The sequence below is a fragment of the Trachypithecus francoisi genome, unplaced genomic scaffold, assembly GCF_009764315.1.
Source record: "Trachypithecus francoisi isolate TF-2019V2 unplaced genomic scaffold, Tfra_2.0 Lachesis_group10, whole genome shotgun sequence".
Classification (NCBI taxonomy): domain Eukaryota; kingdom Metazoa; phylum Chordata; class Mammalia; order Primates; family Cercopithecidae; genus Trachypithecus; species Trachypithecus francoisi.
Window position 1 is genome coordinate 11146176 of NW_022681455.1, and position 26559 is coordinate 11172734.

The 26559-nt window shown below is 40.0% G+C and overlaps 1 protein-coding gene across 1 annotated transcript in view; it reads left to right on the forward strand.

Moving 5' to 3' along the window:
* Positions 1–26149, forward strand: part of SMIM13 (small integral membrane protein 13) — a 43022-nt gene extending 16873 nt beyond the window's left edge. Inside the window, exon 2 of the mRNA XM_033216218.1 lies at positions 21858–26149. Within this exon, the coding sequence (XP_033072109.1) occupies positions 21858–22057 (200 nt within the window). The 3' untranslated portion in view covers positions 22058–26149. The remainder of the gene's footprint in view (positions 1–21857) is intronic.
* The last annotated feature ends 410 nt before the right edge of the window (positions 26150–26559 follow it).

The following is a 26559-nucleotide window of genomic DNA, read 5'->3' on the forward strand; positions in this document are numbered from 1 at the left end:
TCAGTAGAGACAGGGTTTCACCATGTTGGCCAGGCTGGTCTCGAACTCCTGACCTCAAGTAATCCACCCGCCTAGGCCTCCCAAAGTGCTGGGATTACAGGCATGAGCCTGTAGTAATATTAGTAGTAGTTAGTAGTATTATTAACATTCAATTGCAAATCTTGGTGTAGACATATGTTTTCATTTCTCTTGAGTAGCTTTATAAGAAACTGCCAAACATTTGCATTGCCAACAGTCGTGTGAGAATTCGTTACTCCGCATCCATCACCAATGTTTGATGCTATTGTCTGTTTTTAATTTAGCCATTCTAGAGGATGGGTATTATACTTTTGATTTTTGTTTCCTTAATGACTAATTATTTTGAGCATCTTTTATATGTTTTTTTTTTTTTTTTTTTTTTGAGACGGCGTCTCACTCTGTCGCCCAGGCTGGAGCGCAGTGGCCGGATCTCAGCTCACTGCAAGCTCCGCCTCCCGGGTTTACGCCATTCTCCTGCCTCAGCCTCCCGAGTAGCTGGGACTACAGGCGCCCGTCACCTCGCCCGGCTAGTTTTTTGTATTTTTTAGTAGAGACGGGGTTTCACCGTATTAGCCAGGATGGTCTCGATCTCCTGACCTCGTGATCCGCCCGTCTCGGCCTCCCAAAGTGCTGGGATTACAGGCTTGAGCCACCGCGCCCGGCCGGCATCTTTTATATGTTATTTGCCATTCTTTCTACCTTCTGTGTAAATCATCTGTACAAGTTTTTTCTACTCATTTAAAAAATTGTGTTACTTGTCTTTTATCAAGTTGTAAACAATTCTTTATTCTGGATACAAGTTTGTTTTGTTTGTTTTGTTTTTATTCTATCTGTCTTGCAAGTATTTTCTTTTATTCTGTAGCTTGTCTTTTTATTTTTATTTTTTTGAGACGGAGTCTTGCTTTGTTGCCCAGGCTGGAGTGCAGTGGCACAATCTTGGCTTACTGCACCCCCCACCTCCCAGGTTCAAACGATTGCCCTGTTTCAGTCTCCCCAGTAGCTGGGAATTACAGGCATGTGCCACTGTGCCTGGCTAATTTTTGTATTTTTAGTAGAGGCAGGGTTTCACCATGGTGGTCAGGCTGGTCCTTGAACTTCTGATCTCAGGTGGTCCACCCGCCTTGGCCTCCCAAAGTGCTGGGATTACAGGTGTGAGCCACTGCACCCGGCTGCCTTTTTATTTTTAAATGTCATTTGTTTTGTGTTGTTATTGTTTGGTAAGTGCTGCTTATCAAGTTTTTAAGGTATGACATATAAAGTTATTCTTTTTTCTTTTTTTTTTGAGACAGAGTCTCACTCTGTCGCCCAGGCTGGAGTGCAATGACGCGATCTTGGCTCACTGCAACCTCTGCCTCCTGGATTCAAGTGATTCTCCTGCCTCAGCCTCCCAAGTAGCTGGGATTACAGGTGCGCACCACCACGCCTGGCTAATTTTTGTATTTTTAGTAGAGATGGGATTTCACCATGTCAGCCAGGCTCATCTCCAACTCCTTATCTCAAGTGATCTACCTGCCTTAGCCTCCCAAAGTGTTGGGATTACAGGCAGTTGAAGGTAGTTTTACCTTTTCTTCCCAGTGTGTACATTTGTCTTTTAGCTTTTGCCTCATTGTGCTGGCTAGGGCCTTACAATGTTGCAAGAAAGGAGTGAGAGCAGACCTTACCCCTGATCTTTTGGAGTAAAACATTTAGCTTTTTACCATTAAATGAGTTATTAGCTGTAGGATTTTAATAGATATCTTTTTTTTTTTTTTTTTTTTTTTTTTTGAAGCGGAGTCTCGCTCTGTCGCCCGGACTGGAGTGCAGTGGCCGATCTCAGCTCACTGCAAGCTCCGCCTCCCGGGTTTACGCCATTCTCCTGCCTCAGCCTCCCGAGTAGCTGGGACTACAGGCGCCCGCCACCTCGCCCGGCTAGTTTTTGTATTTTTAGTAGAGACGGGGTTTCACTGTGTTAGCCAGGATGGTCTCAATCTCCTGACCTCGTGATCCGCCCGTCTCGGCCTCCCAAAGTGCTGGGATTACAGGCTTGAGCCACCGCGCCCGGCCAATAGATATTCTTTATCAAGTTTAGGAAGAAAACTTCCCCTCTGTTTCTACTTTGTGGAGATTTTTCTGTTTTTAAAAAATCAGGAGTGGATATTGGATTTTTTTTTTTTAATGATTTTTCTGTATTGAGATGGTCATGTACTTTTTCTCTTTTCCTTTTCTTTTGTGACGGAGTCTTGCTCTGTGGCCCAGGCTGGAATGCGGTGGTATGATCTCGGCTCACTGCAACCTCCTCCTCCCAGGCTCAAGTCATTCTCATGCCTTAGCCTCCTAAGTAGCTGGGATTACAGGCGTGTACCACCACACCCAGCTAATTTTTGTATTTTTAGTAGAGACGGAGTTTCACCGTGTTGATCAGGCTTGTCTTGAACTCCTGACCTCAAGCGATCTACCCACCTCGGCCTCCCAAAGTGTTGGCATTGCAGGCATGAGCTACCACGCCCGGCTGTATTTTTTCTCTTTTAAGTCTGTTAATATGATGGATTATGTTGCATTTCGAATGTGAAAGAACCCATTCCTCAGATAAACCTGCTTTGGTCATGACATGTTATCCGTTTTCTATACTGTAGGAATTAATTTAATAAGCATTTAAGATTTTTCTGTTTATATTCATGAGAAATACTTGTGGTTTTCTTAAACACCCTTGTCTGGTTTTGTCATAGTGTTAATGCAGACCTTATTACATGAGTTGGGCACTGTTCCTTTCTTTTTGGATTTTTGGAAGCATTTACATACAATTGGCATATTGGTTTTCTATTGCTACATAACAAATTCCCACAAATTTAGCAGCTTAAGACAACACAGTTATTAGGTATCAGTTTCTATGGATCAGGAGTCTCCACCTGGCTTAGCTGGGTCCTCTGCTCCTAAGGCTGCAGTCAGGGCCTGACTACGTTCCTTTCTGGAGCTTGGGTTCCTCCTTCAAGCTTATGTGGTTGTTGGCAGGATTTGGTTCCTTGTGACTGAGGACTCAAGTTGGCTTACCTCTTCATGCCAGTTGAATCTCTGACTCCAGGGAGGGTCCCAATCCCTCTTTAAGGTTTTTACCTAATTGAGTCAGGCCCACCCAAGGTAATTTCACTTTTGAATAACTAAAAAATCAACTGATTGAGACCTTAATTGTAGTTTCAGAATCCCTTTGTCTTTACCAAATAACATAACCTAATAAAGGGAGTAACTATCCCATTACCTTTGCCATGTTCTGTCTTGTCTTGTCTTTTCTTTTTTTTTTGACAGAATTTCACTTTTGTTGCCCAGGCTGGAGTGCAATGGCTCGATCTTGGCTCACTGCAACCTCCGCCTCCTGGGTTCAAGCGATTCTCCTGCCTCAGCCTCCTGAGTAGCTGGGATTACAAGCATGGGCCACCATGCCTGGCTAATTTTCTCGTATTTTTAGTGGAGATGGGGTTTCTCCATGTTGGTCAGGCTGGTCTCAAACTCCCGACCTCAGGTGATCTGCCTGCCTCGGCCTCCTAAAGTGCTGAGATTACAGGCGTGAGCCACCATGGCCAGCCTCCCTCCCTCCCTCCCTTCCTTCCCTTTTTTCTTTTTTTGGACAGAGTATCACTCTGTCACCCGGGCTGGAGTACAGTGGTGTGATCTCTGCCCACTGCAACCTCTGCCTCCCAGGTTCAAGCGATTCTCGTGTCTCAGCCTCCCAAGTAGCTGCTACAGGCATGCACTACCACGCCCAGCTAATTTTTTATTTTATTTTATTTTATTTTGCTAGAGATGGGGTTTCGTCATGTTGGCCAGGCTGGTCTCAAACTCTGGGCCTCAGGTGATCCGCCCGCGTCAGCTTCTCAAAGTACTGGGATTATAGGCATGAGCCACTGCTCCTGGCCAGCTTTGCCATGTTCTGTTGGTTAGAAGCGGATCAGTTTCTACCCACTCTGAAGAGGAGGAATCATATAAAGATTACACAAAGGATTGACTCATTGGGATTACTAGAGTGTGTCTGTCACATTTGACATAATTACTTTTGTAAATGTTTGGTAGAATTCATCTGGGCTGGGACTTTTCTTTTTGGAAAGATTTTCAACTACGAATTGAGTTTCTTTATTAGATATTTGGCTATTCCACTTACCTGTTTCTTCTTGAATGAACTTTCATAGTTAGTGTTTTTCAGGCACCGTGTCTATTTACTCTGAATTGTATAATTTACAGGGATAAAGTTTATAATATTTCTTAATTAGCCTTTTAACACCTGTAGGATCTGATATTGGTTATTTGTGTCCTTTCTTGTTTGTAATTGGCCTGACTAGTGGTTTATAAATTTTATTGATCTTTTTCCAAGAACCACCTTTGGTTTGATATTTTTCTCCCTATTGCTTGTCCATATGCTGTTTCTTTGGTTTATACATATATCTACATATCTTTCCTTTTGCTTATTTTGAGTTTAATTTGTACTTCTTTTTCAAGTTTCTTATGTGGAAAGCTTGGGTTATTGATTTTAGACTTTTCTTATTTTTAAGAAAGTAGATACTTAATGATAATTGTTTCTTTTTCTTTTTTTTGAGACGTAATCTTGCTCTGTCGCCAGGCTGGAGTGCAGTGGCGCGATCTCGGCTCACTGCAACCTCCGCCTCCCGGGTTCAAGCGATTTTCCTGCCTCGGTCTCCTGAGTAGCTGGGACTGCAGATGCCTGTCACCACGTCCAGCTAATTTTTGTATTTTTAGTAGAGATGGGGTTTCACCATGTGGCCAGGATGGTATCGATCTCTTGACCTCATGGTCCGCCTGCCTTGGTCTCCCAAGGTGTTGGGATTTCAGGCGTGAGCCACCGTGCCTGGCTGACATTTAATAATTGTTTCTAAGTATTGATTTTTGACTTTTAAATTTTTATTCAATTCAAGATATTTTCTAATTTCACTTGTGATTTCTCCCTGGAACCATGGCTTATTTAGAAGTATGTTGTTAAATTTTGAATATTTGTTCTTTTCCATATATTTTGTTTTCAGTTTCTAACTTGACTTTTTTATGGTCACACAATGTATTTTGTATGATAAAATTTCGGAGGGTTTACTTTTACATTTAATGGGACTTATTTTATGATATAGAATATGGTTTATCTTTTTTTTTTCTTTTTTTCTTTTTAAGACAGGGTCTCTCTCTGTCACCCAGCTGGAGTGCAGTCACAAGATCTCCACTCACTGCAATCTCCGCCTCCCAGGTTCAAGCGATTCTTGTGCCTCAGCCTCGCAAGTGACTGGGACTGCACACCCAGCAAATTTTTGTGTTTTTAATAGAGATGGAGTTTCACCATGTTGGCCAGGCTGGTCTCGAATTCCTGACCTCAGGTTATCTGCCCACCTCAGCCCTCTAAAGTGGTGGGATTACAGGCATGAACCACCACCCCTGGCCAGTATATGGTTTGTCTTTGTGAACATCCCATATATAATTGAAAAGAATGTTTTTTCTGCTATTGATTGAAATGTTCTATATATCTCAGATCAGTTTGGTTGAGGGTTGTTTGGTACTTTTGTGAAAGGGCACCAGCAGCTTTTGCCATACAATAGCTACTATATTATATGGTAGGACTCTTCAGGGCAAACATTGAACTCTGTAATGGATCAATTGGTCAAATTAATTAAATCTTGATAGTTTTGGGGGTAGGGTTGGGACAGGGAGAATAAAAGTTGATTTGTTTTGAGTATCTGCTTTGTGCCAGGTGCTGTTTTAAGGCATAGTGAACACACTGGAAAACTGATTAAAGCATACATTTCCTTTCCTTAAGAAACTTGTGTCTCATAGGGAAGGTGATCAGTAGTATGGAGGATGGAAGTGAGCATGAGGTGCTAAAGCAATTACCCAAAATAGGTTATATTGAAGTAATAGTATTGTAGAATGATCTAAAAATTATATATTAGTAATGCTTAAATTTCTCAGTTACAGCGGTAGTAGTCTCATGTCTGTATTGTTTGCCTTAGAGGGGAGGAGGTTGGAGCCTATGAGATAGTAACAGTGCTAATATTTGATGAGTATTATGTTTTAGGCATTCATTTTATCTTGTTACATGTATTCACTTTTAATTACCGCATACCCTTTGAGAATGGGTACTGTTACTCACATTTTATAGAACAGAAAACGGAAGCACGTAGAGGTTAACTTGCCAAAGTCAGAAATAAGTCATTGAGTTTTAGGATTCATGGAAGAACATTGTGGTCTAACATGCCTCTGAGATATAAGAAATTATGGTGACAATCTAGTTGATAGATACAAGGATGTGATCTAGGATAGAGAATGGCACTAGGAATGTAGAGAAGGAAACAGATAGGGTTCATTAAAATAAAATCTGCAGCACTGGGATAAGATAAAGTGGGAACAAAATGCTGAAGAGGAACTCTTTTCTGCCATAGAGATGGGGAGAGAATATAGTTCCCCCAGAGAGCTGTTGGATGGAGACAGACAGCAGACACGTGTGCGTGTGCTGTCTCTCTCTCTCTCAGCCTCTCTCAATCTCTCACTCACTTGCTGTTTTTGAGATGTCTTCAAACTAGCCAGGTAGAAATTCCCTCTTGAGGTTCAGGAAAGGTGGAAAGTGTGGATGAAAATTTGGTTTCATCGTCTGTAATAACGATGATATTTGGATCCATGGCAGTGTTGTGATCACCAGAAGAAGAGAACAGAAAGAGAGAAGAGATTTTTAAAGGCAACTTGAAATGTCTTATGATTATTGGATAGAAAGGCTTTGGATTTATAGGTACTATGGCTCAAATTTGTGTTGATTTGTAGTGGCAACTCCAGGGGCTTAACTTCTAGCATTGCCTAGTGTGTCATTGAGAAAGGGGTGTGCAGTAGAGGGAGAATTTTAAGAATTAGAAAAGCTCGGCTTACTTGGTTTAGTCTGCGTTTAGGACTTGGACATACTGTCTCACAGATGAGCCTTTGCTGCCTTCAGAGTAAAATGAAAATAAGGTAATAAGATTGAAAATGGAAAAGAGCTTTTTATAAATGTGAAATCGGTATTGAGCCAGTCATCTAGCTACTTAAATGCCATCATTAAGGTGAGATTATATAACTCCATTGGAATGATTCCACAATTTACAAATATAGGAATTTGTGGTGATACTTACTGCACCTGGGCTTTTGGACTGAAAATGCCTTGGGTAATGTGTCTTAGTCTGTTTGGGCTGCTGTAACAAAAATGTCATAGACTGGGTGGCTTATAAACAACGAAACTTTATTTCTCATGGTTCTAGAGGGCTGGGAAATCCAAGGTCAAGGTACTGGCAGATTTAGGGTCTGGTGAGGGCCTGCTTCCTGATTCATGGATGTCTGTCTTCTCACTGTGTCCAAACATGGCAGAAGGGGAAGCAGTGAGGGAGCTCTCTGGGGTGTTATTTTAATAAATGCATTAATCCCATTCATGAGTCTCCACCCTATGCACCTCCCAGAGGCTTCACCTGCAAATACTATCACATTGGGGATTAAATTTCAATATATGAATTTTTGGGGCACACAAACATTCAGACTATAGCAAGTAGCAAAATGGTATTCTCGTTCTCTAGATAGTGCTTTGTGTTTTAGTCATAGTGTCACCATGAAAATCTGAGAAGTTTGATACACTGTTAAGATTCATTGCTGTCTTACGTAGCTGGCTGTCTTCAAATGTCATGAGTCACCTGTGTGCCTTTATTTTCTTATTTAGAAAATGGGAATAGTGATTGCTGGTCTCATTCAGATGGATTGTGTACGAGCACAATGATTGAATGTAAAAGCACTTTGTGAACTGATAACTGTATGATTGAAGGTGAAATTACACTTCTCCCCTAGGTTTGTGGTGTGTTGATGGTGATGGTTCATCACTCAAGTTCATCTATCACAACCCTTCTGCTGCCAGCATGTCTATCTTACATACAAAACAATTTACAGTGTGTTTCATGAAATTCATCATTTGAACAAATGCTTAGTTATTGGCACACAGAAGTGAGTACTCTTTTGCTTATCTCAGAATACACACCCTCTATTGATTACTAGTTATTCTGGCATACAATGCCAGACCGAAGCAAGACATAAACTTCCTTTTTAAGCTGAAAAACTGCAAAGCTCATTTTAACAGTCAGTGTATTATAGACTGTCCTTTGCCCCTCACCTCTCCTTTCTTCTCACTCTCTACTGTTTCTGTCTTACTAAATCCCAGGACATGGTTCTAGACCCATGCCCATAGAATAAGAGTTAAGAAGTTTCTGATATGTGCCTTTTGGGTCTGGGTGGGAGGAATTGTATAAGCTATACTTCTGTAAGAAGTCCGCTGTAGGCATACAGGGTGCAACTGGTAAGTCTTTTTCAGAAAAAGGCTGCCTGGGTTTTAGTGGTTTTGCTTCCTTCATTCCCTTCTCCCCCAAAATACATGTGCACACCTGGGAGAAGTTAGTCACTAGGGCCCCGAGTCCAGATTAGGTTGGTCTATATTTATGGTTATACAGGTGCCTCTCCCCCTCCCAACACACACACCTGCATACACACCCCTCTCCTGGTATTTGGTGCTCTCTTACCAATATCATGTAAAGAGTGATGCTTTATTTTCTATTACATAACTTTTCACTTGTCTTCTCTTCCACTCATTGTTTACAAGAGAATGAGTTCTGAATTTGTAAGTGCTGTATTAAACCATTCTATTAACTAGACATAATACAGTTCTACTTGGAGCAAGATACAGTCATTCTTTATGTCCACTACTGACTATCCCTTATGTCGGTCATCATATCCATGGTCCTCCTGCAGCATTGCTCCACTTATCAGCAATGTCTGGCCAGTTTCTTTGTTGCTCCCCTTACATACATACCTACACTGTCTCACTAGTAAATACTGATTTTGCATTAAGCTGTGTTTTCTGAAGTCGAGTCTTCTCAGGTTCTCTGGTCAACTGTTGTTCTGTCTATCCCCCATGGACACCCCACTGCTAATCTTTTTCTTCTTTTTCTTGGCCAGTCTCCACAATTGATTGGCAGCAGCACTCATGCTTCTTTTTCACTTCTTTTTGTCTTTTCCAAGGCTGCATGTGCATCAGAATCATCTAGGGAGCTTAAAAACATGAATAAGCACAATCCCTGGAGACTGATGTTGGGATATCTGGGATGAGCTCTTGGCAATCTGCATTTTCTAAAAACTCCTCAGCAGATTTCGAAGTCTGAATGACCCCTCTTGTGAAGGGTGCAGTGTGGTAATCACATACCTTCAACTCGAATCATTGCACTGGATAATAATTTTGAATTCGCCTTACTTTTATAGGTGTTCTTTTCCCTAAAATGGAAAATACGATTCCTGTCCTCTTGTGACCCTACCTTGCCCCGACTCTGAGTAGTTCCTCTGCCCTATAGATGGAGGGCTTTTTGCAGTGTGGACCAAAGGTCAGGCCTGTGACCTTTTTGCAGTATGGACCAAAGGTTAGGCCTATCCTCTTGTGAGCCCACCTTCCCCTGAGTAAGTAGTTCCTCTGCTCTAGAGGTGGAGGACTTTTTGCTGTGTGGACCTTTATCAAAGGTCAGGCCTGTGCTTTAAAGGAATCGGGGCAGATTCCAAGAAGATTGAAGGTTTTGGTTAGACATTATCTAACAAAATATTACTGCCTGCTGGGGTTTCTGGTTTTTTTTTGTTTTGTTTTGTTTTTGAGACGAGGTGGCTCCCGTGATAGAGGCCATCCTCCAAGAGCCTATCGTCTAGTAAAGGTGGAGGAGATATCAAGATACCATTACTGAGCATCTTTTCCCGGGCTATTCCCTCCACTCCCCTTTAATCTCAAAAAACACCCATGTCAGCTGGGCGTGGCAACTCACACCTGTAATCCCAGCACTTTGAGAGGCCAAGGCGGGAGGATCACTTGAACCGGGAGTTTGAGACCAGCCTGGGCAACAAAGCAAGACCCTATCTCTACAATAAATAAAAATTAAAAACACCCATGTCCTCTCAGGGATGGGCCCTATATCCATGTTCACTGTACCTGCTCCTAGGGCTAACGCTTGAACTCAGAGATTCTACGTTGTGTTTTTTCTAGGTTTGTGTTTTAGAAAGCTGGGGGGAGGAGGAGCAATCTACAGAGAGAAGCATAGAGGAAAATGGAGCCAGTGTGCAGAGAGAACCAGATAATGCTGAGCAAATGACCTCAGTTCATGCGAACCTTCTCCTAGTTCTCGTCCCTCGTAAGGGCGCTTCCTCCCATGCTCTCTGAGACACCCACCTCTGTAGCTTTTAGTAAATTCCCCTTTTTTGTTTAAGCTGTCTTTGGGATTCTCTAACTTAAACTAAAAGCTGCTTTATTAAAATAACAAGAGATGAACTATGTATGTGACTTTCTATTTCGTGTTACATTTGTCATAAGATGATTACAAATACCATAGCTGAATAGATTTGAGCCCTATTAGCAGCAAGGAGTGTGGCATACCAGAAGTGTGTGACACAACAGTTTAGTTCAACTGAATAACAATTTGGCCATTAGATGATATGTGCAAAGCATTTTCTTACAGTTCTTGTCCCAGAGTTTTAAAAGTTAGCTATTATTATTTTTATTGTTACATAATAATTATACATATTTATGGAGTACATATATTTCAATACATAAATATAATGTACCATGATCAAAGCAAAGTATTTAGCATATCCATCAACTCAAACATTTACCATTTCTTTATGTTGGGAACATTTCAAATCTTCTAGCTATTTTGAAATATACAATAAATTATTGTATGTATTTTTTATTTTTGTGGGTACATAGTAGGTATATATAGGGAGTACATGAGATATTTTGATATGAGCATGCAATGCATAATAATCACATCAGGATAAATGCGGTATTCACTACTTCAAGCATGTATCCTTTGTGTTATAATTCTTTTATTTTTAGTTATTTTTATAAATGTACAGCAAGTTATTATTGACTGTGATCACCCCGATGTGCTGTCAAATAGTAGATCTTACTCATTCTATCCAAATATGTTTTTGTACCCATTAACCGTTCCCACTCCCTGCCCCTTCAATACCCTTCCCGGCCTCTGGGAACTATCATTCTACTTTCTATAAGTTCAGTTGTTTTAATTCTTAACTCCTACAAATAAGTGAGAACATACAAAGTTTGTCTTTCCGTGCTTGGCTTTTTTCATTTAACATCCTCCAGTTTCATCCATGTTATTGCAAGTGACAGGATCTCATTCTTTTCTATGGCTGAATAGTATTCCATTGTGTATATGTACCACGTTTTTAAAATCCATTTGTCTGTTGATGGACACCTAGGTTGCTTCCAAATCTTGACTATTGTGAATAGTACTGCAGTAAACATGGGAATGTAGGTATCTCCTCAGTATATTGATTTCCTTTTTTTAGGGGGGTAGGTGGGGAAATACCTAGCAGTGGGATTGCTGGATCATATGGTAGTTTTATTTTTAGATTTTTAAAGGAACCTCCAAATTGTTCTCCATAGTGGTGTTACTAACTTATGTCCACAATGTTTCCACCAGCATTGTACAAGGGTTCCTTTTTTCTCCACATTCTCACCCAGCATTTATTATTGTCTATCTTTTGGATAAAAGCCATTTTAACTAGGTGAGATGATATCTCATTGTAGTTTCGTTTTGCATTTCTCTGATGATCAGGGATGTTGAGCACCTTTTCATATACCTGTTTGCCATTTGCATGTCTTCTTCTGAGAAATGTCTATTCAGATCTTTTGCCCATTTTTAATTGAATTATTACACTTTTTTCCTGTAGAGTTGTTTGAGCTCTTTATATGTTGTAGTTATTAATCCTTTGTCAGATGGATAGTTTGCATATATTTTCTCCCATTCTGTCGGTTGTCTCTTCATCTTACTGGTTGTTTCCTTTGCTGCGCAGAAGCTTTTAAACTTGATGGGATCCCGTTTGCCCGTTTTTGCTTTGGTTGGTTGTGCTTTTGAGGTATCACTGAAGAAGTCTTTGCTTAGGCCAGTGTCCCAGAGAGTTTCCTCAGTGTTTTCTTATAGTTGTTTCATGATTTGAGGTCTTAAATATATAAGTCTTAAGCTGTTTTGATTTGATTTTTGTATATGGTGAGAGATAGGAGTCTAGTTTCATTCCTTTGCATATGGATATCCAGTTTCCCCAGCACTCATTCAAGAGACCATGTCCTCCTCTTTCAGGTTGAAGAACTCCCTTTAGCACTTCTTGTAGGATAGGTTTGGTGTTGACTAAATCCCCTAGCGGGAAAGTCTTAATTTCTCCTTCATGTTTGAAGGATATTTTTGCTTGATATACTGTTCTAGGATATTTTTTTTTTCCTTCAGCACTTTAAATATGTCATGCCATGGCCAGGCATGGTAGCTCACACCTGTAATCCCAGCATTTTGGGAGGCCGAGGCTGGTGGATCACCTGAGGTCAGTAGTTTCAAACCAGCCTGGCCAATGTGGCAAAACCCCATCTCTACTAAAAATACAAAAATCAGCTGGGCATGTTGGCGTGCACCTGTAATGCCAGCTACTTGGGAGGCTGAGGCAGGGGAATCACCTGAACCCGGGAGACAGAGGTTGCAGTGAGCCGAGATAGTGCTACTGCACTCCAGTCTGGGCAACAGAGTGAGACTCCATCTTAAAAAAAAAAAAAAAAAAAAAAGCCTGGTGTGGTGGCTCACGCCTGTAATTCCAGCACTTTGGGAGGCCAAGGCAGGTGGATCCCTTGAAGTAAGGAGTTTGAGACCAGCCTGGCCAACATGGTGAAACCCCGTGTCTACTAAAAATACAAAAATTTGCTGGGTGTGATAGTGCACACCTGTAATCTCAGCTACTCGGGAGGCTGAAGCAGAAGAATTGCTTGAACCTGGGAAGTAGAAGTTGCAGTGAGCTGAGATCATGCCATTGCACTCCAGACCAGCCGGGGTGACAGAGTGAGACCCTGTGTTAAAAAAAAAAAAAAAAAAAAAAAAAAAAAAAAGGCCATGCCACTTTCTCCTGACCTGTAAGGTTTCCACTGAGAGGTTGACTGCCAGACATGTTCAAGCTTCTGAGTATCTTATTTGTTTCTTTTCTCTTGCTGCCTTCATGATCCTTTCTTTGTCCTTTACCTTTGGGAGTTTGATTATTAAATGCCTTGAAGTAGTCTTCTTTGGGTTAAATCTGCTTGGTGTTCTGTAACTTTCTTGTACTTGAGTATTGATACCTTTCTCTAGGTTTGAGAAGTTCTCTGTTATCTCTTTAAATAAACTTTGTACCCTAATCTCTCTCTCTACCTCCCCTTTAAGGCCTATAATTCTTAGATTAGCCCTTCTGAGGTCATTCTCTAGATCTTGTAGATGTACTTCTTTTTTCTTTTGTCTCCTCTGACTGCATATTTTCATTTATTTTATTTATTCTGAGACGGAGTCTCGCTCTGTTGCCCCGGCTGGCGTGCAGTGGCACAATCTTGGCTCACCACAACCTCCGCCTCCCGTGTTCAAGTGATTCTCCTGCCTCAGCCTCCCGAGTAGCTGGAACTACAGGTGCATGCCACCATGCCCAGCTAATTTTTGTATTTTTAGTAGAGACGGGGTTTCACTATGTTGGCCAAGCTGGTCTCGAACTTCTGGCCTCGTGATCCGCCTGCCTCGGCCTCCCAAAGTGCTGAGATTATAGGCGCGAGCCATGGCGCCCAGCCCTGGCTGCATATTTTCAAATAGCCTGTCTTCAAGGTCACTAATTTTCTTCTGCTTGATCAGTTCTGCTGTTGAGAGGCTCTGATGCATTCTTCAATATTTCAGTTGAAGTTTTCAGCTCCAGATTTCTACTGGATTTTAAAAAATTATTTCAATCTTTTTGTTAAATTTATCTGATAGGATAAATATCCTATCAGATAAATTTGAATTTACAAGTCTGTAAGAGCCACAGCATAACTGGGCTTGGGATGCTTCCTAATGCAGACATGGCTACAGTGAACAAACACTTAGATCACAATGCCCAAGTCCCTTCAAATACTTGGAAAGCATTTCATTCTGTTATCTTTAATTTTGTTGAGCCTCCTCAAAACAGCTATTTTCCTCTCTCTGAAAGGTCACATATCTCTGGGAGTGGTCTCTGGTTCCTTAGTGAGTTCCTTTGGTGAGGTCATGTTTTCCTGGATGGTCTTGATGCTTCTGAATGTTTATTGGTGTCTGGTCATTGCAGAGTTAGGTGTTTATTGTAGTCTTCACAATCTGGGCTTCTTTGTACCTATCCTTCTTGGGAATGCTTTCCAAGTATTTGAAGGGACTTGGGCATTGTGATCTAAGTGTTTGTTCACTGTAGCCATGTCTGCATTAGGAAGCATCCCAAGCCCAGTTATGCTGTGGCTCTTACAGACTTGTAGAGGCACCACCTTAGTTGTCCTAGGTAAGATCCAGAAGAATTCTCTGGGTTAGCAAGCAGAAACTCTTATTCTCTTCCCTTACTTTTCCCAAAATAAATGGAATCTCTGTCTGTGCTGAGCTGCCTGGAGCTGGGGAAGGGGTAACATGGTCACCCCTGTGGCCACCACAGCTGGGACTTTGCTGAGTCACACTCGAAACTAGCATAACAGTGGGTCTTGATTGAGGCTTATGGTGACCACTGCCTGGCTGCCACTTATGTGTGCTCAAAACCCAAGGGCTCTACAGTCAGCAGGTGGTGAATCTGCCAGTCAGGCTTGTGTCCTTCCCATTAGGGTGGGGTGAGTTCTCCGCTAGCTGTCTGGGAGCCAGGGCCAGGAGTTGGGAAACTTACAGATTTACCTGGTGCTCTCTGTTCTACTGCAGCTAAGCTGGCACTGAAGCTGCAAGACAAAACCCCTCCCAGTCTTCCCTTTCCTCAGAGAACTGTTTCCTTGTGGCCACAACTGCCCTAGGCCCACAGGGACTACTGTCTTCCAGCCACCAGTGTTCACTCAAGGCTCAGTGTATTAGTCCGCTTTCATGCTGCTGATAAAGACGTAACCTGAGATTGGGCAATTTACAAAATAAAGAGGTTTAATTGGATTTACAGTTCCACATGGCTGGGGAAGCCTCACAATTATGGCGGAAGGCAAGGAGGAGCAAGTCTCATCTTACATGGATGGCAGCAGCCAAAGAGAGAATGAGGAAGACGCAAAAATGCAAACCCCTGATAAAACCGTCAGATCTCGTGAGACTTATTCACTACCAGGAGAACAGTATGGAGGAAACTGCCCCCTGTGATTCAGTTATCTCCCACTGGGTCCCTCCCACAACACGTGGCAATTACGGGAGCTACAATTCCAAAAGAGATTTGTGTGGGGACACAGCCAAACCATATCACTCAGTTAGCTTGTGGTGAGATTTGGGTGGGGACACAGCCAAACCATATCACTTAGTTAGCTTGTGGTGAATGCTGTCATGACTTAGTCTCTCCTTCAGGACAGTGGACTTCCCTCTGGCCCAGGGCAGGTCCAGAAATACCATCTAGGAGCCAAGACCTGGAACTGAGGACACCAGGAGGCTGCTTAGTGTTCTGTCCCACTGTAGCCGAGCTGGTACCCAAGCTGCAAGACAAAGTTCTCTTCACTCTTTTCTCTCCTTTCCTTGAGTAAGAGTTTCTCCTCATAGCCACCACAGCTCAGAATGTGCTGGGTCACATCTGAGGCCAACATGGCTCTGAGTCTCACTCAAGGCCCTCAGTAAGTACTGTTTGGCTGCCACTGTTGACTATTTAGGTTCCAGGGGCTGTGTACTAAGCAGGCAGTGAATCCTGCTAGGAGCAGGTCCTTCCATTCAAGGCAGCAGATTCCCATCTGGCCCAGGGTGTATCTGGAAATGTCAGCTGGGAGCTGGGGCCCAGAATGGCAATCTCATGTCTCTGCTTGGTACCCTGTTCTAGTATGGCTAAGCTGATAACCAAGTTGTAAGACCAAGTCCTCTTTACTCTCTCCTCTCCTCTCTCCTCAAACAGAGGGAAGAAGTCTCTCCCAGATCTGTGAGCTGTACTGCTTGTGGTTGAGGAGTGGTAATGCAAGCACTCCTTTGGTTGCCCCAGGTGGTGTCTCACTAGGTCGTGCGCTCCCTAAGTCCACTGGCTCCAAGCCCATCCCAGCACAGCACGAGGACTCGTCCAGGAATTTTAGTCCTTGTGACTTAGACTCCCTTTCAAGTTTACTGAGGTCCCCAGAGCACTTCAGCCCATGGTGGTAGGGCTTGCTGGAACTCAGGTTCCAGTTGCTGTGGTGGGCAATTCCCCTGTGGTTAGAACTGGTCTAACTGCTCCCTATGTGGGTGCAGACTGAGTTCTGTCCTGCCTTGCTTTCTCTTGTGACAGGACAGAGTCCCATAATCACTATGCTCTCCCTCCCCCAGGCATACAGATTCTCTTTCCATGCCGTGTGACTGCTGCTGACAGAGGAGGGAGGGTAGCGTAGGCATTTTGAGACTATCTTTCCTCTTCAGTACCTCTTTTATTAATATGATGTTAAAACCAGGTACTGTGATCATTCACCTGATTTTTTATTTTTATGAAGGTGCTTTTTTGTGTGGATGGTTGTTCAGTTTCGCATTGCTACAGGGGCGATGGTCACTAGAGGCTTCTGTTTGGCCATCTTGCTTTTCCTCCCTCCTCTCTAATTGTATTTTTGTACCCACTAATCAACCTCTCTTCATCCCCTCCCCACCTCAACACTTCCCAGACTCCAATAACCATCACTCTACTCTAGCTCTGTAAGATCAACTTTTTTAGCTGCCACATATGAGTGAGGTGATGTGATATTTGTCTTTCTGTGTCTGACTTATTTCACTTAACATAATAACCTCCAGCTCCATCCATGTTGCTGCAAATGACAGGACACATTCGTTATGGCGGAATAGTATTCTGTTGTGTATCTGTGCCACATTTTCTTTCTCCATTTATCCATTGCTGGCACTTAGGTTGATTTCATATTTTGCTATTGTGAATAGTTCTGCAATAAACATGAGCATGTATGGAAATATCTCTTGAATATACCGATTTCCTTTCTTTTGGCTATATAAACCAACAGGAGCATTGTTGGATCATATGGTAAATCTATTTTTAGTTTTTTGAGGAACTTGAATGTTCTTGGTGGGTGTGTCAAATCAGTTGGCTGTTAATACATGGATTTATTTCTGGATTCTCTATTCTGTTCCATTTGTCTGTGTGTCTCTTTTTATGTTAGTACCATGATGTGTTGGTTGCTATAGCTTTGTGGTATATTTTTAAGTCAGGTAGTGTGATTCCTCCTAGTTATTAGTATTGTCATGTCTAACATAGCAGTTGAATAGCTTATTGGCAGTTGTATCTGGCACGTAATACCTCTCTTAGTTTATTCTTTGCTCGGTCATACTTCTTCTGGTATATATTCATTGGGGCTTTAATAATGGTTTTTTTCCTCAAAACAGGTGTGTCATGTGTCGTTTTCCCATTCAAACTGCCCAGCATTTTTAGTCTCATCCTTTGTTCAGACTATGAACACTCTTTGATAAATAGCCTATGGTAGAAACATCAGATCTTCCTAATCCTAAGTATTATGATATGGAAACACCCCCCTTCCTGTCCTCCTCCTGTCTGTCCCCAGAATTACACCTCTGTAAGAACTTAGTCATTTTGCTTGGAGGACAACTTGTTGAACTTTCCTCAGTTTAGTGAATTGACTGCAGTTCTTATCTAAACTACAATTTATCTCTTTCCTTTGTACTCCCAACCTATCATTACAGTAGTCATTGTAAGAAAAACAAAACAACTGGGTATTTGTTCTTTTTGGCTGACCAATGGATGAACTCCATAGTTATATTAGGGGAATTCCATACCTCGCAGTGTTTTGTGAGAAACAGTGTCACTACTGCATGTTTCCCCCCAGCCCTCACACAGCCTGTACCCAGACAGAATTGGGTGAAACATGCATGCTGTTGAAGCTTGCCTCTCTCCAGATTTGAGGATAAAAATTACAGCAGTATGGAGCTGGGGTGGTTCGGCTGGCCAGGGTGGGGAGGGGTGGTGAGTGAGCTGGGGTGGTGCGGCTGGCCAGGGTGGGGAGGGGTGGTGAGTGAGCTGGGGTGGCTCGGCTGGCCAGGGTGGGGAGGGGTGCTGAGTGGACACAGTAGCCATAACCTGCTTCTCCAAACTCTGGAATTTTTCTCATTGACACCACATTCTGGTTCTGAATTTTTACTTGGGATTGAATCCCTTACATTGGTTGCTGACAGTGATTGCCAAAAAAATTTTTTTGATTCCTCTTACTAAAATTGGGGGAGAGTCTATGATCTAGCTGAATGCTCTTATATCCCAAGCCTCTGAAAGCTAGAGCGGTCCTCAGTTCCTTGTCTTGTAGATTTCCGTGCTGAGAGACTTACTCTTTCTTAACCATCCCAAGAGCACTGTAGTACTTTATGATGGTGGGAACCCCAATGGTGAGGCCCTTTATCATAGTCTTTCCAGGCAAAGGATTTCCTCTCTCTTCTTTATGGTCATTTTATACATTGTAGCCACTGTTGGAATCTTTGGCTTTAATAAAATCAAGAGCATCAGTTTTTAGCAAGATTATAATTCTCTGATAGTAAATTTACCACTGTAATATCTGTTTAGCACAAAAACCCTGATCAAGTGAGTTCTTTTAGCTTTTAGGTTATATTTTCGAGTCTAACCTGAGAGTTAAGAGAAGTTTTCCTTGATATCTGTTGAAGTCAACTGACCTTGTTAATTTAGGCCAATTAATGGCATTGAGGTATTTACAAAATATAAGTCTACAGAGTATTCATGATGTGCTTACCGGTTTCTTTCTCATTTATCCCAATTACCAAAGCCATGTGTGTTCATTGTGGAAAAATTTGGTAAGTACAGAGAAATTTATTTTTTTAAAAAAACAAGATAGGTCTCCAAATTGATCTACAGATTAAATGCAGTTCCTATCAAAATTCTTGGTGCCTTTTTAAAAAAAAAAACATATCGATAAAATTATTCTAAAATTCCCATGGAAATGACTCAGAATAGTCAAAAGTCTTGAAAAAGAACACTGATGGACTCAAATTTCCTGATTTTTAAACTTAATATAAAGCTACTGTAACCAACGTGGTATGGGACTAGAATAATGATAGGCATATGCAGGTTAATGGGATGGAATTGAGAGTCCAGAAATAAACTGTAACATTTATGACCAATTGCTTTTTGACAAAGGTGCTAATATAGTGTAATGGTGGAGGAAAATAATCTTCTCAACAAATGATCCTGGAACAGCTTGATTTCCGCATGCAAAAGGATGAATTTGACCCCTCTCTTACACCTAAATTAACAAAAGTGGATTAAAGACTTACATCTAAGAGCAAAACTATAAACTCTTAGAAGAACTACATAGTTGTAAATCTTCATGATGTAGGATTGGTCAGTGGTTTCCTAGATACGCCATCCAAAGTACAAGCAAACAAAGGGAAAAATGATGCATTAGGCTTCCTTAAAAACTTTTGTGCTTCAAAGGACTTTTTTAAGATAGTGAAAAGCCGGCCCACAGAATGGGAGAAAATATTTGCAAATCATACACCTGATAAGCATCGAATATCTAGAATATACTAAGAACTGTTACAACTCAATAATAAAAAGCAACTAAATTTAAAAACTGGGAATAAGAAATGAATAGATATTTCTCCAAAGAAGATAATAGATGACTAATAAGAACATGAAAAGATGTCAAAACATCATTAGTCATGAGGGAAATGCAAATCAAAGTTTCATGATATACTATCATGCCTGCTAGGAGTCCTGTAATAAAAAAGATGGACAATAAAGTGTTGGTGAGGATGTAGAGAAATTGGAACCTCATACATTGCAGGTGGGAATGTAAAGTGTTGTAGCTGCTTTGCAGTTTCCAAGTGTTTAAACACAGAGTTACCGTATGACCCAGCAATTCCCTTCTAGATAGATACACCCAAGATAAATGAGAACATAGGTCCATGGAGAAACGTGTACACAAATATTCATTGTAGTCAAAAAGTGGCAACTTTGTTTCCTATAATAGCCAAAAGTAGAAACTTCTAAATGTCTATCAATTGGTAAATCCTTAAACAGAATGTAATATGTACATAAAATGGAATATTATTCAACCATAAAAAGAAATGAAGTGCTGATGCTTACAACACAGTGGACACACGTTGGGAACATGGGCTGAGTTTGAAAAACCAGACACAGAGGCCACGTATTGTATGATTCCATTAAAATGACATGTTCAGAATAGGCAAATCCATAGAGACAGAAAGTAGATTAGTGGTTGCCAGGGGCTAGTAGGAGCAGGGATGGGGAGTGACCTTTAATGGGTATGAGGTTTCTGTTGGGGTTGATGAAAACATTTTGGACTTCAGTAGTGGTGATTGTTGTACAATCTTGGGGATATACTAAAAAACACTGAATTGTATACTTTAAAAGGATGAATTTTATGGTATGTGAATGACATCTCAATTTAAAAACCCAGCAGAAGTTACCTCAGATCCCACTGCCTAAGGACAACCAAATTGAGCATTTTAGAAAATGCCTAATGCCAGGCACCTCGGCCCTTTTGATACCTTCTCTTTCAACTCCTCACTATAGCTTTGTGAATCTTCTGTCAGGACTGGAACTCCTGACTCCTTCCTCAGTGTTCTTTCCACTAATTTGCTCTGCCTGTTTTACACAGAATTTTAGGTAAAGAGAGAAGATGCTAATTTGGAATATCATTAAAATAATATTTTACAAAGTTGGGTGCTTTACTCAAACACACAGTTGACCAGAAAATATTTATGGTTTGGTTCAGGTAACACTCAGCACCCAAGCTTAAAGCAAAAACTTGAGAAATGGATTAAATCTCTGAAGTTCGTCTTTAGTGTCAAGGGGTTTATAGTAATTTTTTTCCAGAGATTGTAAGAAAAAAACAAGTAAAATTAGAAACTCCCCTTACATATTCATTTATCTTGGCCTGGATTAACACTGGACAAGAAAAGCTGGTTGTATTTTGTTTTCACAAAATATGCTGTGTTTCATTTCTATTCTATGCAGCCAGAGTCTTTAAAGTAGACAGCATCAAGAAAACACATGAGCATGAAAAACTTTGTTAGGATGGTTAATTTAGTTTATTTTATGCTCTTAACATTTTAGAGCAACCAAGCATAGGTTCAGAGGTTTTCTCCTATGTGTTCCTTTATTGATTAATGTTTGTTCCTTATTAGTGAACATTTAAAAACCTTACTACTGCTTGCAAAAACAAGACTTGTTTTTTTTTGTTAAAAGAGAATTAGTCATACTTTCTAATGACATTGACATGAAAATATTGTATTTGTAAAATCTGTGTTTTAAACACCTTGAATCTAAGATATTGGTGCTGTGGCTTTAGTCTTTCATCATATAATTTAAGAAAACATATTTTCTTTGAAAATTATTTCCAGAAACTTATGGATAGCTTGGTCCTGACTGAGTAGTTTTCATCATAGTGCTGTTAAGTCCTGCTATTTAAGGCCATATAGATTCTGATTGAAACAAACTTGCTTTTAGTAAATAAATAGCACTGAGATATGGAAGTCCAAGTAAATGGCAAAGTGAATTTTCTTTCCCAGAAAAATGCTCTCAAAAATTTGATTTTAATATAAGTAACACTTTTACTTAGATATCATAAACTCATTTTGATTTTACTGTAGATGGACTCAGCCCGAATTCTAAATTCTATGAGGGTAGAGACTGTTTTTGCCATTACTGTAATCCCAGAGTTTATCCTTATTCCTCATACAAAAAATGTTTGTTATATCATTATATATTTGTAATTATGTATATTTGTATATATTATTTTGTAATATACCTCCCCATTAACTATAACGTTCTGAATTGATAACATTGTGTGTAATAACTTTTCTTAATGTTTTTGTCTTTCTCTATAGGTTGGTATTTTGTATGGCATCTTTTTTTATCAAAATTCAAGTTTCTCCGGGAACTGGTAGGAGACACAGGATCCCAAGAGGGAGATCATGAGCCTTCAGGGTCTGAAACTGAAGAAGACACTTCCTCCTCTCCACACAGAATCAGATCCGCTCGCCAAAGGAGGGCACCTGCTGATGAAGGCCACAGACCCCAGACATAGTCGTGTACTCGTGAAGGATGAAAAGGCAGTTGCTAGCTTCTGTCTTTTAGTGACTTGGCTTTGAAATTTACTGATGACTGAAGAACATTTGTATTGGATTTTAAGTCCAATTTGAAAAAAGATTTACATGTAAGCCATATAAAAATAAAGGGAATTAAAACCAAATTGGACTATTATACATTTCATCTTAAAGATAATCTTTTGTTTCACTAGCTTTCTACTTATACTTTTATTCCTTGGCTTTTGGGCTTATTTTCTTGCACTGCTGCAGATCTGGTAAACATTAAAGGCTTGAAAAACCATATTTTGTTCGCCCTAAAGTGTACATTTTTCTTCCCACTTTAACTTGTCTGAAATTGGGATGCATCTCATTACTGTCAACCAGGTGATAGTCATGTAATTCTCCTACTGTGTGCATGTGCGAATTTACAGCTTGTCATCGTGTCATTCCTTTAACCAACATGTGTTTTGTTGGTATCAAATGTGTCAGGTTTAACTGACATTTTAAAATGTCTTCAAAAAGATTACACTATGATTCAGCATTGAAACGAAAAGTTGTTGTGTATGCAGAAAAGCATGGAAACCGAGCAGCGGGGCGCACATTTGATATGAGTGAAGCAAATATCCGTCGCTGGAGAAATGATCGCAATTCCATATTTTCCTGCAAAGCGACAACAAAATGTTTTACGGGACCTAAGAAAGGTAGATACCCACAAGTAGACGAAGCTGTACTACATTTCGTCAGTGAGACACGTGCAAAAGGACTGCCTATCACACGCCAAGCAATGCAATTGAAGGCAGGAGAAATTGCCAAAACCCTGGGAATTGATGAAACAAAATTCAAAGCGACAAGAGGCTGGTGTGACCGATTCATGCGCCGAGCAGGACTGTCGTTAAGGCATCAAACATCGTTTTGTCCCAAGCTCCCCGCTGCCATTAAACAGAAGACAGTGTTGGAGCACTCTTTCAAGAAGTGCTGCGTAACCAGTACTCTTGACAACACCGGGAGAGATGTTACGTGGAAAAACGCAGACATCAATGACTGTGGTTTGAAAAGTGATTCAGAGGAGTTGGATTCAGAATATGAAGTTATAATTATAACTTAACCAATTTATTTCACACATTTTCTTTACATATGCACAAGAGTGATGTGATAAAAATCTGTTGAACTCAAAGTGCTGTTTCAATAAATACAAAATAAACGTTTTCTGTGATATGAAAGCATTGTGTCATAGTTTAATGGGCAGTGTTTTTTCTTAGCGATACATATGGTGCATCTTAACAATTGGTAGTATCTTAGGTTAAATTAAGAATGGTAGCTTGTAAATTTATTTTTCTTTTTAAGATAGCAGTTATTTATTGGGGAATTTGATTCTGACTCATAATGTTAAAGTTGTTATCGTGTGTGAAACACATTGCTGGGGGGCCAGGTAACCTATTCGATATTTTAGAGGAGTAACTTAGGAATCTAAGAACTATCTTCGACTTCAGGAAGAGTGGAATTAGTTACTCCCTTTGTATAGGAGGACTTTATGCTCAAGGAATGTGTTGTGGAGAAAAACACTTCTTCCCAAACAGCAATTCATTGACGAGACCTCAAAGGTAATGCGTATTGAGGAAAACAGTAGTGGGTGAAAATACCCGCTTAGCTGTAAAATGACTCTCTTGCCAGGTTTCCATGTTTGTCTTAACTGAACTCTGGACTGAGCGTTTACCAGGGAGGAGAGATGTGAATTAAACAACCTTCCTGTTTAGTGTTACCTGCTTTGTACAAGAATGAAATGCAAAGCCAACTTATTTTATTAACCCAAGTTCTTTTTATGTTTTTTTTTTAACCTTTATTAAGGACTAGTCATCACAAAATATTTAACCTCTATTTTATGATGGTGTGTTATGATGTTTGATACCTCATACTTCTTGCTTAGAGTTTTGTTTAACAGTTCACTGGCTCTGTCCCAATATTTGTGATGAACACCTCTTTGCTATATTGTAGCTCTTGGAGATACTAAAAGGGAATTCACAGAACATTACTTTAGTTTTATGTGTTTGCTAGGGGAAGATTTCCTAGCTGCTGAGAGCGAGGCACAGTCTTTCTGTCTTCATTTCTTTATTAGATACAATTTTCTATTTTTATGTGACTCTAGGGCATAGCAAAACAGTGACGGTTTCAAGCATTAATTTTAATGCTTCCTACTAGCTAAATATCATCTTAAAATGATTATCAGAAAAAAAGCCCCCAAAACTTTTCAGTACTGGGAGGATATTTAAATTAGATTTTTCATAGTCTAATGTTTTGAACCATGGATTCTGTTTTATGGTGAATACCTAAGGTTTAGATAATAGTTGCTGGAAAGCTTAAAGTAGCTGGTGAGCTTCCTGTTATGTCACTATTAAAGAATTGATGGCTGATGTAACTCTCCTGCCGAAATCTACAAGGGTCATGCCCAAATTCATACAGGTTAACTTTTGTAGAGGTATATATGTTGGCATTATTTATTGACATTTATGCTTTAAGCATGTCTTATTTTATGTAATTTTAAGAAATACTCTATTTAACTTGTGAAATACACCTAAAAGCATACTAGTTAGCTCTTAGCCTCTCACTTAGGGAGGGTAAAGAAACATCACTGAGGCCAATATGAAGATCTCTAAAATCCTTTGTTTAGAACTTTGTTCTCTTCGTGCACCTCACAACACAACTTACCATGGTACATATTTCTTAATGCCACTAAGGCAAGATAGTTAACACAATTATTTATGTGGTATAGTGTTTCTTTTCCTGTTTTAGTGCTTTTGTAGCGAAACTTATCAGAGCTGCATCACAACTGCATTTTCAGTCTCAGTGGGAGGTGGACTAGCCTGTGTTTAATTTTAGAGCTTAAAAGTATAAGCATTAAAAACACATACATGTATTAGAATCTTGTCTAATCCCTCACAAAGGATGATGGTGATCAGCATGCCATCTTTTGAAGATTAATTCTAAAATTGAGGACTCTGGTAGGTTGTTCTATTTCCTTCCCAATCAGCCATTCATTTCCAAATGTTTTGCTTTTGAAACTTTTTGTGAAAATTGCCTGTACCAATTGCATTGGTTGTGTTGCTCTGATTTAAATGCCAAAAATACTAAATATTTGTGTAGTGCTGTTAAATGAGGTTTTTGATATTTCCATCACTTGATGAATTTTGTAGTGATATTTTCGTAGTTGAAACAAGTATATTGCTCTGGTGGACAGCCACCTCACAGACATGCAGACCCATTTCTTTCGATATTAGGTTTAACACCCATTTTAATTTTATTTTGCTGAAGGTTTGGAATATATAAAGTAATGGATTCACAAAATAGGATATCTTAAAACGTGTTGAAAGATTTGAAAGTGGTACATTTTTACTTTTAAGAGCAACGATTTTTGAAATTAGTCAACGATGCAGTCTTTTTTAAAAGTCAGTTTTCTCAAGTAGTATGTTGTAATGTAAGATGTAACTGATATAACTAGATTTTGACTGGTAAACTTTAAGTGCTTTTACATTTGAGGTTGACTTTAAAAAGCCATTGAGCAGCCCTCAGAGGTTATGGACTTTCAAGCGACTAATGGAATAGTGTTCTGTTGTGAAGTCTAGAACTAAAGCACTTTGTATTGTCTGCTTCTAAAGTGTCCTATAGTTTTTAACTTAAAGTGTAAAGAGTAACATTTTATCTTATGGCAATTAAAGTTACATTTTTCATTTGTTGATGTACATGTGCTACCTGTTTTATGGGGAATGTTTAACATGATCCTCCAAGTTGGTTCTATGCGTAACCATTCACCAAATACTGCTGCTGTGGTTCCTTGAAGGAAATATTCTGTGCTCTGCTATGATGCATTGCCATCTTGCTGCTTGACAATAGGTTTATAAAGACTTAGAATTATGTGTTTTAATAGTACCTTTGTATATATAACAAGATGTAAAATGAAAGATGAGGAATGTATGTAAATGATCATTCACTGTTTTTGTTTTAAAACTGGTCAGTACTATAAAGCTTCTGTGGTTTGTATGATGTTTTAACTTTCACTTTAAACTGCATAGAATAAATTAAAATGAATACAACAAAAATTGTGTGTCTCTGATAAAGGATGCTAAGTGTGAAGGGTGCCGTGGACATAAAGGGATTTGAAAGCAGCCATTCTTACTAATGGTCAGCACTTCACCCCATTTTTCAAACTACAAATCTAGAAGAATAAGAGGATAGCAATAATATTTCTTAGTGCCATGAAAGTAAATGACTTAGGACATATATATAGCATTAAAGGACACATACACACACACACACACACATATATATAGTGTTAGAGCTACATTATTACATTTACCTTATTTAACGTTTTGTTTTCTTCCCATGCCGTATTCAACACCCTCAAGGTTGTTTTGTTAACTTGTTTGCCATAGATCATGTTTCACATTTTTGTTAGTATTAACCACCAGGAAGATTGAGGAAACTCATCAAAGCCAAGTAAAAAGATGGA